Source organism: Homalodisca vitripennis, chromosome 3 (genome assembly GCF_021130785.1).
Source record: "Homalodisca vitripennis isolate AUS2020 chromosome 3, UT_GWSS_2.1, whole genome shotgun sequence".
Taxonomy (NCBI): domain Eukaryota; kingdom Metazoa; phylum Arthropoda; class Insecta; order Hemiptera; family Cicadellidae; genus Homalodisca; species Homalodisca vitripennis.
This window is the reverse complement of record NC_060209.1, coordinates 39165532-39185915: the sequence shown is the minus strand read 5'-3', so window position 1 is coordinate 39185915 and position 20384 is coordinate 39165532. Positions and strand designations below refer to the sequence as shown.

The 20384-nt window shown below is 32.4% G+C and overlaps 2 protein-coding genes across 2 annotated transcripts in view; one reads left to right on the top strand and one right to left on the bottom strand.

Moving 5' to 3' along the window:
* Positions 1-400: 400 nt before the first annotated feature.
* On the bottom strand, positions 401-14723 carry LOC124356826 (L-2-hydroxyglutarate dehydrogenase, mitochondrial-like). The gene is made up of 7 exons (XM_046808059.1): positions 14334-14723; positions 12553-12964; positions 12177-12377; positions 7021-7182; positions 4194-4303; positions 2004-2183; positions 401-695 (listed from the first exon to the last, which is right to left on the bottom strand). The coding sequence occupies exons 1-7, from the start codon at positions 14441-14443 to the stop codon at positions 512-514; spliced, it is 1359 nt and encodes a 452-aa protein (XP_046664015.1). The 5' UTR covers positions 14444-14723; the 3' UTR covers positions 401-511.
* Positions 14724-18644: 3921 nt separating this feature from the next.
* Positions 18645-20384, top strand: part of LOC124356824 (blastoderm-specific protein 25D) — a 58564-nt gene continuing 56824 nt past the window's right edge. Inside the window, exon 1 of the mRNA XM_046808058.1 lies at positions 18645-18781. The gene's annotated coding sequence lies outside the window, so the exon portion shown is untranslated. The remainder of the gene's footprint in view (positions 18782-20384) is intronic.

Here is a 20384-nt window from a genome sequence, read left to right as displayed (position 1 = left end):
AAAAAAAAGGAAAATAGTACAGTTTAATGTGTACTGTTTGATTAAAAGATTAAGTAGAGCAGGGAAGAAAGCCATATCATACAAGGAGCTTGTTGTAATACAAATGTTATAATCATTGGCCTTGTGCTGTTATCAGAGAGAGAACAAGAAGTCACTGACGTTCAAGTACAGTCTGTCATCAGTGTTAACTCCCAATTATATACGGCTATAGAAATGTTATCAGCTATTATTAAAGATGAGTTCTTGATAATGCTACCAATATAAAATAGCTAAACTTCAAACCTTGCTTCATTTAGTAGACTTTATTTACTTTTGGCAGTGAAAAATGTCAGACTTTGCTACCTTAGTCAGATTTGTGTTTTTAACTTTTCCATGTTTACCTAATAATATTATTTAACAATTGGATAAAAATTTTAATTGTCAACAGTACAAAAATAAACATTGCTATAGGCAATAATCAACAATAACAAGTAAAACATTATTACTACAAATGTTTAACCTAGATGGTGATCTAGGACAGGTGAAACTCGTCTTGCAGCCTGTCAGCCACCATTTTGGCGATGGCCATTGAGGAGGTAGCACCTGGCGAGGGAGCATTGCGGCAGTGCAGGACACGCCCCCTCACGTCAAACACAAAGTCTTCTATCAATGAGCCGTCCACACCCAGAGCTTGAGCTCTCACCCCCGATGGTCCCCTACAACACACATCAAGGGCTTAGTTCAATCATGCTTTAAATAATGCTAAATTACTGTCTCAGACACTAATAATTTATCAACACTTGTTCAGGAACTGTACTAATCATTAATTGGCACTGAATGTCAAAAACATAAAACTATAAAACAAAAGCATTATTCATTTTTAAATTTAAACATTTTCATAGTTATTATCATACAAATTTGTTGGGATGTTTATGATACTAATTTTCTTTCTATACATTTATTCTGTATAAAATTTAATCACTTTTATGAGTTAAAAATATCTCTCAAACAAAATGATTTGCATTCTGTAATATTATTTTGCTACAAGAAAAGTTGGGTTGAAAACTCAAAATATTTCACATACTGAAAAAAAAAAAAAAAAACAATGAATACACCAAAAATACTACTAACATGGTTACAGTTCATTATTTCACAATTGACTGTTTCTGTCAACTTTCATACAACAAACTAAGTTTTATTGGACTAACAAAATACCAGTTGACAAATTGTTTATTTATTTCAGATTTTACAGAGGTCCCTACGCAAACCATAATATATGAGACTGAAGAATAAATTATGCTTAGCTTACCTTATTATTTCAAACACATGAAACCCGGTTTACAGTACTTTAGTAGGTATAGAATAAACGTTTTAAATTGTATTATTTACCCCCCATTTTATCCTGATCCCAAAAATACCCTGAAAGAGATGACCCCTTTCCTTCATAACATGATTACTCACTGACCATCTTCACATACACAAAATTTAATATGTTAAATACTAGACTACAAGTACTAGAATGCTGTAACACATGATGCACGCCTAAAGGAAACTTTCAGCTTACTAACCCTATTTTAATTTATAAGCTGATCGGTTGATCTATTAAAATTAGCAATGCTACCCAGATAAGGGGTAGCATTGTTCATTGAATCCTAAGGAAGATGATAATTATGGCTTCTTCACCAATGTTACATTTAACAGTCACTTTCAAAAACAGTACCATTCCACCTAAGTGATCTAAACCTTACCTCGACCTAGGTGATCTAAACCTGACCTTTGCTCGTTTGATATAAGTTTTACCTGACAATAACGAGGTGAAAAACTGAGTCTTTAATAAAATTAAAAGGCTGAAGAATCGATTTATTACAATATACACACATTTGTATTTTACACTACTCAACGCAATTTTAAAATGTATACAGATATAATACAATACAATGTGATTGGAATGAACGGAGACAAATAGTTCCTGCCACATTGGTTAAGCTATGTAGTAATTATATATCAACAGTTATGACCCTTACCTTTTAATATCTGCAGCGGTTATCTCTGGTATAAATTTCTGCAGTGATCGAGCCTGCAGGCTAATGAATATGGACTTGATCATCTCAGAGCTACCATAACCCAAGTACTTGACGGCAAGACGTCGCAGTCCTTTGTGCTTCAGGGATGTCATGAGTTCTTTTACATCCACATCTCCCCATCTGTAAAATATTAGTTTATTAGGTTTAAAAGGAAATTAATTACTGAATGTATATAATACGCATACTCTCTCTTGCAGGTTGGTACGAAAACCCTATTTCTATTTGTTCCCATGTTCGTATAGTAGTGGCTGAAGAGATGAACTACAAGCGAATGGCTATCATTAACACAAGGAAGGTGTCATCCAATTTTGGTGACTAGTTTTTCAGGAAAGAATATTTATATTCAATTTCTCATGAATGGTGGATGGCAATACTTAGAACAGCATAATTTCAAAGCATTTCTTCCAATTAAATATTTCAACTGTTAAATCAAGAAACTAACACGTAAAACATCAAATCAAATCATTTATTGTCAGGACACTACAATAGTGTATAACAACGTCAACAAGTTGGACCTGGATATATCCTGGTGAACACGCACTAGAAGGGTATTTTTGGTGGTGTAACTTAGTTTTTACGCATTTCATAATTATTGTTGCACTCAATTTCAAACAAAATAAAACTGACTGAGAGTTCAAAGATTTTAATTTTGTAACTACTGGGTATTTTGGTAGTCCAGAATTTTCTAGATTATTCAGACAACAAGCACTTAGTTTAAAATGTTTACTCAAACAATTGATAAGCATGTCACATTTTATGTAGTATGTGAATAAGTATCCTTCATTTTTAATAAAAACATACCAAAGAGAATAGAATGAGATAAAAACTGAGTCCATGCATTATATGTTGTTATAGCAAAATGCAACAGAGCAGAGTCTACAGATGAAACTATTGTAGAATATGTTAGTAGTGTTTAAATGATAAGTACAAAAAAATTGAAGACCTTGCCTAAAGGTTACAGAAGTTAAGATTAAGTGATGTTGTGTCAATAAACAGATGTATTATCTCACTCAGCATCTGGAAAAGATAGAAGAATATGTGAAAAATAATAATTTGAAAATGAATTAAATCTCTGAAAAAAGAGAACATGTCAAAAAGATTGTGATCAAGTTTTAAACAAGATAGGAGATGTACTTGAGGAGAGAATATTGAAACAGCTTACTGGCTTCAAAGGAGCAGAATTGAAAAGTAGAATATGTTTAGGTAAAAATTTTATTTTTTAATAACGTGAAAAATAAATTAAAATTTTTACACATTGTGACACTCAGCATGAAAGTCAATTTGAAAATCAAACCATCCAATAATTAGATTTTATTTTCATGAAGCCTTTCACTTTCAAAGGAAGCATCATAAGACAAAAATAACTAAATGCAAGGTGGTTATATCAATAATAATTCAACAAATTTGTAATTATGTAATAAAAACACATATTATTAAAAAAATACAAGGAGGTACCGTTTTTTATTTAAGAAATTAGGAAATTGTCTTATTTATATGTAAAAAAACTAACATATATATTTAATTACATAAAACACAGTAACAAAGAATTTTGAAAAATGAAACAAAATCTGATTATTGGATGGTTTTGACTTTCAAATTAATAAAAAAACAAAGATTCTTTACACATTTTATAAATAGTCTGTAAATTCTCTAAAACCAGCCTACTATTTAGAGATAGTTAGTTATCAGTGTGATAGCTAATAATAATTACTGAGAGAGAAAAAGATATAACATCTTGATAAGCTGAAATAAAGAGGTAGAGATTTGAAACCGCTTTTATTATCATTTTAGTCAGTGAAAACAACTGATATTTCACAGCTTCAGATTGCATGGTTACATAAATGACCTTTTACTTGTTATTCAGTGGCAAAGCAAACATTTTCAAAAGTGAGTTCCCAACCTCAGTAACAAAATCACTTTATAAAACTTGTTATGATTAAAATAAAAATTACAATCCAAATACATAAAAATCACTGAAAGAGTAATAGTACTATTACAAGAATTGTATTCATTAAAAAATCATACATGTGTTAAAATTCTAACCAGTTGTGAAACAAATATAGCACTAAATTAATGAGTATATAAAATGGTTATTAAAGAATGACTTCACAAATAAAGAAATAACCTTACCTGTAACCCTCTCGTTTAAAAGCAAGAACAGCATTAGGTCCTAGCCAAATTGAGCCGTCCATTCTAGGAGTAAAATGAACGCCAAGGAATGGAAACCGTGGGTCTGGTACCTAATAAAGGCAATAATCTGTTAAAGAAAAACCTAATGTACCCACCTAAAAATTAAACATATCTCCACTGGATAAAGATGGAAGAAATAGAAATTTCATTTAAAGACAGTTTCTAGCATTTTAATGTTTTTAATTATGAAACTATTTCAACAGATTTAGGTTTTAATGTTAACTCTTTAATCAAAAAAGTCTGCCACATGAATTCCAAAAATATTTATGTTTTTAAAATTTAAGTTATTAATTTTTAGGGTTTGTGAGATGGCCATATTGAATTATGTAACATAGCACCACTAAATATGCCTTGATAATAGTATTAATAGATAATAGTTCCATTTTATGTTCTAGGATTCTACAGAATACTTTAATGAAACTTTTTTTTATTTAACTGTGAATAATTAAGTTGGCTGTAGAGAAAGGACTTTGAGTTTCACCTCATAAGAATAATTTTAACCCTTTTAGGATGATCGGGTTATCTATAGCCCACTTTTTATAATGTTTACCATTGACTAAACATCGTAAATCATGATTCTGTGTACTAGTATATGTCCTATAGCTTAGCTACATACTACAGAGTAGAGTAACAATTTCTATTGATTGCGAGTATAAAATTGATAAACAGTCCGTTGCTCATTGCAGCATTAAATTTACACGTCAATATATTTTTTAAAAACATAAACAATTGAAAGGATCGTTAATGCGAGTAAATAAGGTAAGTTAGAATGTATAATTATGAATATTAAATTAGATATAAAGTATTTTGTTACTTTAATACATAATCTTGAATAATAATGTATATGTGACCAAAATGTAATGTCACAGAGGCGGGAAGTCACAACGTAGTTGTTGCCTCATAACAGTTTGCTGTAAGAAACTCTGCTCCATAACTAACAAAGTTTGATTGGAAATGATTAAAATACATATCATGTTCCCAAGCCTGTTGTTTCACACAGTTTGAGTAAAGGTATTTTCTTACCATCCACATCCTGTCCTAAGGTGTGTGTTTGCAGCGAAAATCTGCTGCTTCTACGCACAAACTCCTTAGCTGAAGAGACGAATCGAAGTCGAAACAGAAAAGCCGCAAATATGTCAAGAGCGTTGGCTCAAAGAATACGTTTGCATTGACACACAATCCAAAAGCATTTTGGCCGTCACAGAGTAACGGATTTATGTCCATTTAAAAATTGATGCCATGAAATTTAACAGTCAAAACAAATTTAAAAAGTGATGAATTTAAAATTTAAAACATGTAAATACTTTTTTTTACACCTACAGTAAGCATACAATTTTGAAACAGAAAATATTAAGTGTAAACCTTTTAAGTATGAAAGGATAATAGGATTTTGGCCATTTGTCATCGTTATATTAAAAAACAGAACACTATGTTTCGAGGATTGAAATTCATCCTTAAAGTCCGAATCTTAGTCATGCCATGCATACAAATGTAAATTGACTGAGATTTATTTAGATTTCCTATTTCATTTTTTTTTTTTCGATCCGGTTATTCTTTTTAATAATTTGAGATCCAGTACAAAAACGTACGACGGAAGGTGTCTGCCCTTTACCTCTCCTCTACCCAATCATCACCTTCCTGTTCTCTGTTTTGGATGATGTGCCTTAATATCACAGGAAGGGCTGATATTGATTTCCTCCCCAGTCTTAGACCTTCCCTGGTGCACTTGACATGTTCAGTCTTACTTTCATTAATCATTAGATTATTTACAGAGAACCAAATTTTGGGCTTGTTCTAGAGAATCTGTTAGCTGGGTTTTAAAATTAATACGATCGGTATTATAACATAACAAGGTTGTAGCATCTGCATATAACATTGAAAAACATGGTACATTTATACTAAAATCATTAATAAATACTAAAAATAAAAAGGGTCCCAAAACAGAGCCTTGCGGTACCCCTGAAACTACATTTAAAAATTCTGAGGAACGGTTATTAACATAAACCTTTTGTTCTCTGTCTTTTAGATAACTTTCAATTAATTGTAATTCCAAATTCCTTATTCCACAAAATTCAAGTTTTTTACATAAAATAGAGGGATTAACAGTGTCAAAAGCCTTGCTCAAATCGATCAGTGTGGTTCCGGCCACCAGCTTATTTTCAAAACAATTCAAGACAACCTCAATAATTGGATCAACACCCATTACAGTGTGGAAGTGATTTGGTCTAAAGCCAAACTGATAAGGATAGATCAAATTGTTTGATGTAAAATACTGAAAAAGTTGCCTTATTAAACAGGATTCTATTATTTTACTAATTATCGGGACTATTGTAATAGGACGGTAGTTCTCTGGTAAATTCTTGTCTCCTTTCTTAAATATAGGGGTAACCTTAGAAAATTTTAAACAGCTGTTGTGTCGTGCTCTTGGTTCTGTTCAGTGACATCATTTGGTTTCTTTTTATCAGTCTTGACTTTAGGCAGTATGTGTACCACTAAGGTATGCGCTTGCTTTTAGATGTTCAGCATAATCTGTAGTCAACTTTAGATTGTTGTTGAGACATTGAGAGTTTTTGTGTACGTTTAACATTATATCTTAGGATTTTACATCTAAGAAAGGGGATAGATTTCAACCCTTGAAACACAGTATTCTATTTTTGTAACTTATAAAGATGGCAAATGTAAGAAATCCAATTATTCTTTCAAATTATCCATTTTAAATAACAAACTTCAAACTTGTGAACACATCATAATAGTTTTCCATACTTACAGGATAAATATTTCCTTTGACCATGTGTTGTTTAGCTGGATTCAGTAAAAGGTATTCACCTCGAAAAGGAACAATTCTAGGCTCAGAATCAGCACCTGACATCTCCGCCAAGATGTCAGAGTAGAGACCTCCGCAGGTCAGCACATGACCTGCTCGAACACTCTGTATCAATGATCATATATATTCAAATATGTATTGCCTAACAAATATCTTGAAATAATAATTATAATTAGTGTATACAGTAGATATTTGTTTCATAATTTATACTATTTACTTCACAAATATCAAACTTTAGATTTTTTTTGAAGGAAAATTAATTTCTATTCCATCTAGTCATAAGTTGGACATAGTGACTCATTCACTTAATTTTTCTAAATTAAATAAAACAAACAGATATTCAATATTTTAATTAGGATTTTAAAATTTTAAAGAGTACACAAGTGTTGTATTAAATTGTAAGCATTTTCAGAATACAACTTTAGTTTTTGGAAAAGTGAAAAGATGTTACTATTATTGCTCCTTGTATAGAATAGTAAACTAACCCGAACAGGACAGCATGATAAATTTGCATAATTGAAGCCGCTGTGTAAGCTGACGTATTGCGTCAGTCGCGTTTCAAATGTCAAAAGCAATAATTATATGAGTTAATCCGATTAGAATGTAATGTTTTTGAATAAGCTATACAACATAATCCACTCATTAAAAACCAAATATAATAAAAAACAAATTAAATATTTTTAAGCATATGGGATGTTAATGGAAATAAAATAATATAGGATAGTAATAAATAAAAAATAAAGGATGTAACCTTAATGAATCGAATTACAGATTAGGATATTTTAATACATAACTTATGTTTCTGACAGGCCTTAAAGTTGAACAAGTGAATGTAGCGAACTGGCAATGGCCCTAGTTTTTAAATATAATATTAATACTACTAATTTACATCACAGTTATAAACCTAATACAATGGAGTACCACAACCTTGATAATTTATTAATACAACAATACTAAGGAGAATATATTTGAAAGGATCCGTCCCTCCTATTGGTTATAAAATTTTAACCTATACAGGGTGATTCATGAAGTTCTCCCCCCACTTCTACAGCAACATTGTACTAGTAAAAATAATGAAAAAATGTTATATAAACATAGGTCCGAAAACGCTTCGTTATCGAGTTACAGCTAGCGAAAGATTTCGCCTGAATTCCTGGGTAAAGAGTAAAATAAAGCCATACTGAACTTTTGGAAAGGTTAATTAAGTAAGAAATATCATGGATTTCTTATGTATTTTTACCTGATAAAGCTAATAAAATAGGTTTCAGAACTGTACCTGTAGTAGGTTTTGAGGGATTCAGGGTTAAATGCAAAAAATTGGGGCACGAAACAATGTTTTTTTAAGTTTGATGTACAATAACTTTGTTAAATTGGTAATAAATACATAAAATCAACAAACATTAATTGTAGAGAATTTAATTCTGAGAAAATTGATATAATCAAAGTCTAAAATAAAACAGAAATAAGTACCAAAAAATCGATTTTATTCAGTATAATACATTACTAGCTGTAAAGAAATACCGTACGGTATTTAGTTAAAATAAAACAAAAACAAAATGTTTGTTCCTTAATGATGAGATAAATTGAGAAAAAACAAGATTAACTGTTTAAATAAATTTGTTTGTAAATAAAAATAATCATGTTTTATTACGTTGTATTTTTTTTAATAAAAATTTACATCAAATGTTTGAAAAATAAATGAAGCAAACATTTTCCCATTATTGTTTACTAATCATCGAAATTGCAGTTTTTTGTTTTATTAATTTCTAAGTTGGTAACGCACGAATAACAGCTGATCAACAATGGTATTCTGTACTGTTACGTTAGAACTGTGTATTAGTGGTGTTTTTGCAAGCTACAGCAGTGAGATCGGGTTCTGTGAATCGTGTTATTAAATGCAATTTTTTCTGTGAGTTATAATTCGATTGTTTATTCAGCGAAAAAATGCCTTACTTATTTACATCAGAGGAATGGTTTTTATTTTGGGTTACTGTAATGGTAATGCTAGAGCTGCTGTAGAAGAAATATGAACTACGTTACCCTAATAAGAGGATTCCAGATACCAAAACAATTTCAGGAACTTTTCGTACTCTTCGGGAAACAGGATCACTACCAAGTACTAGAACCAATTATGAACGAGCTGTCCAACTTGATGATGATATTGTTATTAATGCTGTTCATCGCAGTCCAGGTTTAAGTACACGACGTATTTCTAGGCGGATAGGAGTTTCGCAGTCAACGGTGTGGAGGTCACTTAATCGAAACAAATTTTATCCGTTTCATAAACAAAAAGTTCAACATCTACAGCTAGGGGATGGTCCGCTTCGCTTGGAGTTTTGCAACTTTTTGAATATAAATAATCAACTCCACAAGCGTATTTTGTTTACGGATGAGGCACAATTCACTCGGGATGGTGTCAATAACTTGCACAATGAACACTCATGGGCAGAAGAAAATCCACATGAGGTAGTGGAACAGAACTTTCAACAACCGATTTAGCGTCAATGTCTGGTGTGGCCTTTTGCACAATCGGCTGATTGGACCTTTCATATTAATTGGACGCCTAAATGCTGAGTTCTATTTGCATTTCCTTCAAGAAGAGTTGCCGCAGCTGTTAGAGAATGTTCCTTTACATCTGAGACAAAATTTGTACTTCCAGCATGACGGAGCACCTCCCCACTTTTCACGTGCCGTTTCTGCTTACTTAAATCATCAATTTCCTGGACACTGGATTGGTCGTGGAGGGCCTCACCCTTGGCCACCAAGATCACCAGATCTATCTCCATTGGATTATTGCATCTGGGGGATGGATGAAAGACATTGTATACAAGACAAAAGTGAATTCTCGTGATGAATTAACTGCCCGTATTATGGATTCAGCTGTGCAGATACAGGGAAGTCCTGAAAAATTAAGAAACGCAACAAAAGCAATACACAAACGTGCTGCAAAAATGTATTGATAATGATGGCCTCATTTTCGAACCATCTATTATAAAAAGTTGCGTACGGTTGGCCCAGCCTGATTAATTTTGCTTAAAACTAGTAATGTATTATACTGAATAAAATCGATTTTTTGGTACTTATTTCTGTTTTATTTTAGACTTTGATTATATCAATTTTCTCAAAATTAAATTATCTATAATTAATGTTTGTTGATTTTATGTATTTATTACCAATTTAACAAAGTTATTGTACATCTAACTTAAAAAAACATTGTTTCGTGCCCAAATTTTTTGCATTTTAACCCTGAGTCCCTCAAAAACTACTACAGGTACAGTTCTGAAACCTATTTTATTAGCTTTATCAGGTAAAAAATACATAAGAATCCACGATATTTCTTACTTAATTAAAACTTTCCAAAAGTTCAGTATGGCTTTATTTTACTCTTTACCCAGGAATTCAGGCGAAATCTTTCGCTAGCTGTAACTCGCTAACGAAGCGTTTTCGGACCTATGTTTATATAACATTTTTCATTATTTTTACTAGTAAAATGTGCTGTAGAAGTGGGGGGAGAACTTCATGAATCACCCTGTATATGATGTTTTCTATAAAAAGTGTTATAATAATGCTACTGAATGGAATACTTTGAAAATAAAAATAGTCTCTCTGGTTCAGTCGAATGAAGTAGGTATATTTTGGGACAGCTGAAATATTAATATAGTTAATTTTATAAATACAGGATTCCAAATCTATATTTCTACAAGAGCAATTTTTTCCCTAGGTTCATAAATAGTAGGAATTGTGAACAACCACCATATTAGGACAAAATGGCGTACCAAACTGACCAATTAACTTCACCAACATATTGGTAAGATTTATTTTTTGTATTTTGGGCCAACTTTGAACTTGTTTCAACATTTCTTTCATCAGTTCTTGATGGGTGAAAAGTTATTATGGCATTTCACATAATCAATATCCTGAAAACCATTTGAGACACAGAATAAAGGTTTGTAAAATATGATATGCGTTCCAAAACAATTTTCTCTTTTTCTTTAAGTCCATAAATAATAGAGTTGTGAATTTTTTTAAATTAGAATACCTCCCTTTTTAGAACAAAATGTTATACAAATCTGCCCAACAATCTTAGCTAAGATATTTATAAGATTTATTTTTGCACCAAGTTTCAACTTGTTTAGGATTTTTGTGGGAGAGTTTATTTTTCCACAAATTGTGTCATATTGGATATATACATAAACATTGAAACTGGGATAGTTTTGGTCTCTGAGGTTCATGATGAGGTTTTCAGTTGGGCTCTGAAAACTGATGATGCCTTAACCGGCGAAAGTGATTTTTTAATAAATTTAATGTGGAAGTATATGTCTTTTCCATTAAAAACCTACTTACTTCCACCAAGGATACAAAGCAGAACTCTGAGGTTCACGTTCTGTAAAGCTATATAGACATTTTTGGTAAGTGATAGCATGAGGACAATTAATTGTAATACACTGATTTTGTATGCAATATCTGCCTAAAAACTAACAGCTAGTTCTCATGTAAAAGTGTATCAAGCCAATTACTGTAAATCTTTCTAATATCATTTTACCATACAGCTCAATGATGTTCAAGTTTTAAGTAGTAAATTTAACACCCAGCATTGTGAAAGTAAAGAAAGAGTATGGTGGGGGGTGGGGGAGAGCCAACAGCATCTTGTGGCCCCCATCTGATGATTGAAGAGAAGGTGGGACTTTATTTCCTAGCGAATAACACATACACAGACTTATGTCATATATGATAATAATGATAAACAATTTCTTGAATGTTTTAGACCAACAAGTCATAAAGCTTTTAGGTCTTTTCTATCATGAGTAGAGACTATAAATCACATTGCCAACTGCACACTGGCTAGGGTCAATGATGAGATGAAAAATAATGTAGTTTTCAATACACTATTGCTTAAGAATTTTTCTCATGATCAGGGTACACTTAAGTTAAGAAATATGCAGTTTCAGAAACCATTTCTCTACCAAGAGACTCATCTTTATTTTCAAGTTACAATATAGAAATCCGCTGAAAAACAAAGTGTTATAGTCTAATATGTGGTTTATTATTGAAGATACCCTGTAATAGTTCCAAAAGTAAAACAATAAAATTCATATTACCTTGTTTTTGCTAGATATCCTTACAGGATAACTGGAGGCATCTTTTTCAACACCATCTCCTTCTGCAACTGTTTGAAATCCTGTGACCTTGAAATTGAGATGCACTTTTCCACCTCTTGCTGTAAAGTCTTTGCCATAAAACCGAGTGACTTCTGCCCAATCTACAATCCCTGTGTGTGGAGAGTGAATAGCTTTCACCCCCTATATAACAAAGATTAGTTCATCAGAATTATAATATTTTTGTTAAGTATTTATTTCTCTTAACAATAATAAAAAGCAAAACATTTTTTTGAAATTACTTTAAAAAAAACTTTCTCATTTGAAAATAAACTTATTACCATTAACAGTAAGAAAAATAATCTTATTTTATACACACCTTACAATAAGGCTCGTAATTTTTTATTTCGCTGCCCTCAATCAGTTTCAGGTCAGGTACTCCATTTTTAATGCCTCTGTCATACAGATCCATCAGCCTGTTAACTTCTAAGTGGTTAGTGGCCACTATCAATTTTCCCACTTTTTTGTAAGGGATACGAAATGTATCACAAAAGTCATATGCAAGCTTCATCCCCTCCACACACAGTTTGGCCCGCAGTGACCCTGGTTTGTAGTATATGCCTGCATGGAGAACCCCACTGTTATGGCCACTCTGATGCACTGCTAGCTCAGATTCCTTCTCAACAACAGCAATCGAGAGATGTGGATATCGCAGCTTCAGTTCTCTGGCGGACGCCATTCCCACAATACCCCCACCGACAACGACCAAGTTGTAACATTCTTCATTACTTCTGAAATACATTTAAAAATGAGATTTACCTTGAACTAAAATTAGTTATAACAAGTTTAGTAATAAAATAATCACGTTCTAACTTACATAACTCAAGTTATGATTTATTTTGTAAATCTCTGCAAATCACTCGTTTTGACCACCAGTCTCTTTTTCTTCTTTGTTTGAAGGTTATTTTTGACAATGGAAGGATTGTGAAGGAAACAGGATTTTTCCGGACATTTGCCATCGTTAAGTGATCAACAAGATGGTGTTACTGATTTCTTGTTTCACTGAACGATGGCAAATGTCCGGAAAAATCCTGTTTCCTCTTTTTCTTACCCCAATGCAACTTGATAATAAAAAACCTGAGTGATAATGAAAAAAACATTTTTTGTGACTGTCCTCAAAGGATTTTTTTAACCCAACTCAAGCTGATTTTAATTGAAGCTGATAATTACCACTACAAATATAAGACATAAAGTATTGTTGTTGTTGTTGGACCCACTACTTAAACATCTATTCTCAGAAAGACTAAATTGTGATTGTGTTTGAACATTCATGACATCTGCAGCCCTGACGTTGCTTTTCTTGATTGGTTTGATTTGGCTGTGTAGTCATTTACAGAAATAGTCATTGTCATTCTCCTTTGCTGTGCTAGTGAGTGATGTTTTTCTGCATATTCAACCTAAACGTTACTATTGTGAGTGCACTTAAAAGTATATTACTTCTTGTTGTGTCAGAATGGACAGAACAGATTTTGTTTCCTTTTACTTAATGATGCAAATTTAAATTCTTTTTGTATTTTTACAATATACCTAGCATTAAGCAGCCATTATTGGCAATTACCCTGCTATGTAGAATAATATGATTAAGTGGTTTTGTAATATTTTTAGTTCTCAAGCACTAGTGATCAGACTTTTAGAATTTTATATTATACAAAATGGAAATATTTTGAGGAATTTTTTTTGTACGCTGCCATCAGCATGGGGCAGCATCGTCCGTATCCTGCACTCATAGCCAGGGGAGGCATATATACTGTCAACTGCCCATTCAAATACTAGTTCCTTTTTAATTGTTTTTTTTTTTTTTATTATTGTCAGCCTTCCCAATATTTAAACTTTTTCTTTTTGTTGTAACTTTTCAAGCATTTTCCTCTTGAAATAGGAACAATAGGGGAAATAGGGACATTTTCCTTGGTATATTTACTATTGGGAACAGGAAAACCTTCAAAATAAAAAATAATCGATTTTGGAAAATGCTGGACTAACCCCCATAGCCTGGGGATCAACACTTGTAATACTAAAGAGAGTAGGCTATTATTATATTCAGAATTAATCATAGCCATACAGTGTTATATAATAGGATAAGTAGCCATAATTTCAACTTACTTGTCTCCTGACAAATGCCGCACACCCAAGCAGTAGTATTTAAGTGATTTCTTTAGAAATGTAATCTCAAGATTATTTATACATTTTCTGACGTTCTGAAAGACAATCATATTTTTTATTATTTAACTAATATAAATTCTTATTCACCTATCTCAACTTTACGACAATGATTAAGCTTAATTGTCAGTTATAAGGGTTCAAATTGAACAAGAAATTAAAATACATAAAAAACCCCGAATAAATTACATTAACATGAAGGAAAATACTCTACACCTCCCTATTAACACTTATTTCTAGCAGACTAGGAATATAATATCACATTCACAAACAAACCTAACGTCAAATTCACGAAGTTAAATCAAACACAATCTATCAGCTGTTGTGGTAGGACAAACTGAAGTCACGGATGAACAAATTACAGATAAAGTAATGGGTCAAGTGCACTACCGTGAAGTTGGCGTCACTTTGTCGTCCAGACTGTAAAAGTTATCGGTTATTTGTAGTCCGTGCGTAAAAGTACATTTTTCAGTTTGAAATAACTCAATCACTGAACTAAACCGTATAAAACAAAATAAAAATTCGCTCATTCTCCAAATCTACACCGTTTTCTAACTGAAATTTTCAACAAGGTGCCCTTATGGTTGTATAATAAAATAAAAAAACCAAATATAAGGTGTCGACCGTCAGGTGACCTATCGTCTAAATTAAATGTACGTAAGAAGACGTGCGTTCACGGACCAGCAATCAAATCTAAATAATATATGGCCTCAATGAAACTTTGTACACAGATGCTCTGAAGGCTATATTATAATACACAAACGCAAAACAAGCAGGATCGACCATCAGGGGTACAATCTTCTAAATTAAATGGACGTTAGACTTACGTAAACGGTTTATAGAATCAGTCCAGAGATTGTCTAATGACAATTTAATTAAACGATACATCCCCAGGCGGTCGACTCCTAATATTTGGGCTTTTGTTTTATTACAGAAATAACAGGGACATTTTTTTATTAACGAGAAAAACTGTGTAGATTTGTAGAACGAGTGATTTTTCGAGTTACATTTTATACAGCTTAGACTAATTTTTGAACTACTGGAAGCGCCTTCAAACTGAGAACTGCAACGTCTTCGCATGGAATATAAGGAGCCAATTATTTCACGTTCTAGACGACAAAGTAACGCTAATTCACGGTTGTTGAGTGCGAGCCCCGTTAACTCATGTATAGTGTCCAGGGCCAAGATTCAAATCTTCTTCGGTATCTGGGCTATAGTTCGGTACCACACCAAAATGAACTCAAGTCATGGAACATCATTTCTGATTGGTAAGAGTTAATACTGAAGTATTAAGATGGTGCAATCGATTTTGGTTTGGTTTGGAATTTGTATGTTACATTTCATAGCTATTTCATATTCATTGATTTCCTGGAAACAGAAAAATGAGAAATCCACGTAAAATTGGAGGCATTAGAAGTACCACATTAGGCATTTTGTAATCATATCTTAATAAAAACGGTGAAACAAACATTCAAGACTGTTACAGCGTGTACATAAATTATAGCCAGGGTGTACTCTTGTTTGGAACGCTGTTTCGGTACTGCTCTGGTGGAAGAAAAATAAATGTATTTATAAAATGTATTCTGGGGTCTAAGGAACTGATGTAGATATTGGTAATATATTTGTGTTGATATTTTACTCCATCGCAATTCCGTTGTTTCAATATGAAAACCGCACTGCTAGAATTAAATATGTTTTGTTATTCTTTAGAAATCAAACAAATATCCTACTAACCATCCTCTGGAGGACTTGTAGATGCAATTCATGAGAGAGAGATGGACCGGTAGCTTCCTAGAGAAGTTCTACCCTGTCGCGGTTTGTGCAAGGAAATGACATGAGAACGACGCCAGAACGATCGAATTTTATGTTCTAAACAAATTTTATTATGTAAAATTAAACGATCGTGTTTTGTATTTTCAGTGAGGTTCAACAACACATTGTATATTATCGAGATCTGATGCGAAGTTTGATGTGAATTTAAGAGAATAATGGAGCTCTTCGATAGACAAGAGAAGGTTCAGAGGAGAATCGTTATATTTACCCCAAGTTCCTGGGAGGGTTTAAAGTTTTTTGAATTCCTAACCATATGACGACGTTATTGAAGCCCCCGTAGTGCGTTGCAAACATACTGGCGATTGTCAAAAACCGTTAGGACGCCACCTTGTTTAATACCTGTTATAAAGCGCGGAGTAAAATTTACAGAACATATGAAATATTTTGAAACACTTTCTAAGATTATTTAGAGCATTATAACACTCATCAGACCACTAAGTCAGCTGTCATCGTCATCGTTTTTCGTTTCCTGATAACTCTGGAAGATCGGCCGATGATATAAGTGCGGATGTAAACATACGTATTTGCTGCCTATTTCAGTAGTTCTAATTTTAGTGGTTTGAAAAGTTATATTATATTGGAACCCGCTCCAATCATCTGTTTTTACCTTCTACCTTGGGTGCCTAATAAATTGGAGAAGGGAGGGAATGAAGGGGTATGGAAATGCGCGTATAGTTGTTCCCTGATTTACCGGAAAGTATAGACCAATGGGCTGACCTCTGACTATAATGATTGGAACCTCATGAACGATGGCGTCCATTGAAGTCATTAACCATAATAAAAGGACGGGGATATGATTTATTTTATAACGTAGATTATCAGGAGGCAAATTCCCATTTCTTTTGAAATTGTCGTGCAACTTAGCAAAACTAAACAGAGATGATAAGTTTCATTTAATGGAAAACATTACAGTTAAAACATAATGGCAAGGACAATTAATTAATGCACTACCTCTTCAAGATAAATACTGTTGCAATGAATAAGTAAATACCATCGACGCCAAAGCAAGACCGAAAGAATAATCTGTAAAATTATTCGTCCTAAACACATTAGTTAGATAATATTGATTTGATTCACTATTACAAAAATAAGCCAATTATTGTTTCAATAAATTATATATGTTACATTTTAGGAGACTTTTTTGTTTTAGGGATATACAGCGAAATATGTAAAAACATTTTATTCTTTACAAGATGTTAAAACATAACTAATTAATTAGTGTATGTATTATTAAATTTTCAGTTAAATATGGTGGAGGTCAAGCTGCCTTGAGTGGCATGGATTTTATCTCTAACCAGTAAGTAGAAACCAAATGGGGAAACCGAAGAAGATGTTTATGGATTGATTCATGGACTGCCATTTCATGGGAAGTAATTCACTTCTGTGAAGAGTCAGTTTCCATGCATGGACTTCACGTAATGGTACGCACTTTTAGCTAGATAAATTACAAGAAACATGTCCATCATAAGGGGAGAAGAGAGAGGGGTTATTATACTGCCCATTAAAGAATAGATAGTGGAATATGTAGCAACAGGCCGGTTCAACGACACTTGTCTCAGGAGAAGAAATACAGCTAATTGCCCTCAATTTGAGGTTAAAATACCGATAATATGAGCGCGACTGTCCGCTAGCGGATATTATGTTCACTGCATTTCGCGGCGACAATAGCCCTTTTAATTCGGCTCTAGAGTGGTTATGGATAGTAGAACTGCACGGTGAGAAATGTATACACTTTGCTAGGTTGTCCCACATGTACATATTTACTAATTGATTGTAGTATCAGTTTGCAACATAAGTTAATTAAAAATATTATTAAATGTATTCCACTAGCCTACCAAAAATACTATACATACCGCACCGATTGAAGTATCACTTCAAAAGAACACAATATTTAAATTAAAATTGCTTCGATTTAGTTGAAGGGAAGGCCTTTAAAACTCTTCTGAAACAATCTCATATTATAAAAATAAACCATGTAAGAAAAGTAAACAAAATAAACCATTTATTATTCTCAACAACAAATCAAACAAGTTAATACAATTGAAAATAGTTAAATAGGTTTTACAGCAAGGAAAATATTCGCACGTAAAACATATAACATATGGTTGTTTATAACTCTCCATATTCATCCATTCTTGATTATAAATAGTATTCTTTGTATTTTTAAAGATACCAAGATCTTTTCAATAAGGCCGGCACTTAAATAAATTTGGGGAGATATTATGGAAACCCCTACTCTGTATGTTAACCTAATATATCTACTCAATGGCATATAGCATTGAAATATTATTAACACTATGAACAAAACACAGTGCGCGTACAACTACTGTACAGCTTTTGGTATTGCTATGGGCAATCACTCACTGATATTTTTTATCTGTTGGTGCGTCAGTGCAAAGAATACACATCAAACCAGCTGATTCTTGTTCGGCCGTCCATTACCTATCCACTGCAAAGAAAACGTTATTTTTATTAACATCTGGTATAATTAGTTTAATTTCCAATTTATTGATTAGGTATATTGTTTAGAGTAAATTATGTCGACTTAAGATTAACACGTGAGTACATATATTTTTGTTGACCTATAAACAGAAAATTATTTTGTAGAATTTCTTATTAGCCTACTTATGCTGTCAAACTTAGTACATATTAGCTATACTGTATTTATGACAATTATTTATTAAATTATAATTTTAATGGTAGTTTTGGTTATCTGAATTTCATGGTCTTGGCATTATTAAGTGGTATTTTAATGGTAGATTTGGTTATATGATTTTTATGGTCTAGGCTAAACACATTAAGCCAAGAAGAATATTAGGTCTAATCTATCCCTAGATCAAGACTAGACATTTTGTTAGGCCTAGATTTAATAATATAGATTCAGCCTTTGAATACACCCTTACAACCACCCCTTCAAACTAAAATGCAAATAACTTGTCTAACAATATGTAGGCCTTCAAAGTAGTTCATCTGATTTGGTTGCAGTATGATAAGCAGCCACCATGCCAATTGAATCATTGATTTCGATTACACTTTACTTTAGCCAAGTCAGCTAGCTAGAACGATTTCAAACCACTTTTATCTAAACCACTTAAAATAGCCTAGTATGCTTTGATTCCAAAAAGAATTTTTAGACGGGCGCCATCCATAATTGCACTATAACGGATAATATGTTGTGAAATTTTAGTTTATAGGCCTATTTCAAATAGTCCAACAATCTAGAGGACCGAGGGGAATCAATAATCACCACCATCACAGGCCAACAAAGTAGAACATTTAGAGGTGTGAGTATTTTGGCAACAGGTTCTACATATATAGTGCAGTTTGATTGTAGTTTTTCTTTTGTGCTTTCGATCGTATTTGCACATCTGGTTATTATTTTATTTTGTTGTTATTTCGTTATTGGTCAAATTTGGTGCATCGTAAATTTAATAAAACACACTTTCTTGTGTTGCTCTTTGCATATTTTGTCTTCGCCATTAGCCATTTTGTATTTGAATATTATTCGAGCAGGTTGCTCTCGCTGCTCAGGAAGAGGATGGGGTCGTAGGTAGGCTGACTAGGCTGGTCAGATCTTGGGTAATGTTATTGACTTAAGTAGATCCAAATTCTGTCTGTTAGTTATTATTATACTATTATAATAGTGATTCTGATCTAATTTTTTTGTGGTTAATAGGAAAACGATGGCCATGTAATGAAATTTATGAAAAGTAGTTATTTTTTATTTTGTGAAATTAAAGCTCCATAATTAATATAAAACGATTGTTACTTGACAAACCTCTGTATTACATTGTAATATATTTAATTGAGAAAGAGTTGTGTAAAATTGGTAAAATAATGGTAACAACTTACAGATTTATGTTTTTATTAGTAAAACAATTACAAAACTTACTTTTACCATGAAAACACAAATGTTGTTTGGTAAAACATTTTAGTGTACGTTATAATTTTGTTTGAATGTAATATGAATGCCAATATAATGCTCCTGGATATAATGCAGTTTATAATAAAATGAGAAAATAAACTTAACTTTTTTCATTGATCAAGATTGAAATAAAATCAAATTTTTATGGGTACTTTGGGATTATACCGACCACACCCAGACATGAATCGTTATTTGACATTTTGCTTCTACTGATTACTAGATTAGCGTAGAACAAT

Bases quoted from the DNA above. Each gene is read 5' to 3' on its own strand.
- LOC124356826 (XM_046808059.1), bottom strand. From the start codon at position 14,443: ATGATTGTCTTTCAGAACGTCAGAAAATGTATAAATAATCTTGAGATT. The intron at 12,378-12,552 runs GTGTGTATAAAA...TTTGTTATATAG, and splicing joins ATTACGAGCCTTATTGTAAG to GGGGTGAAAGCTATTCACTC. The intron at 696-2,003 runs GTAAGGGTCATA...TGTGTGTTGTAG, and splicing joins ACCGCTGCAGATATTAAAAG to GGGACCATCGGGGGTGAGAG.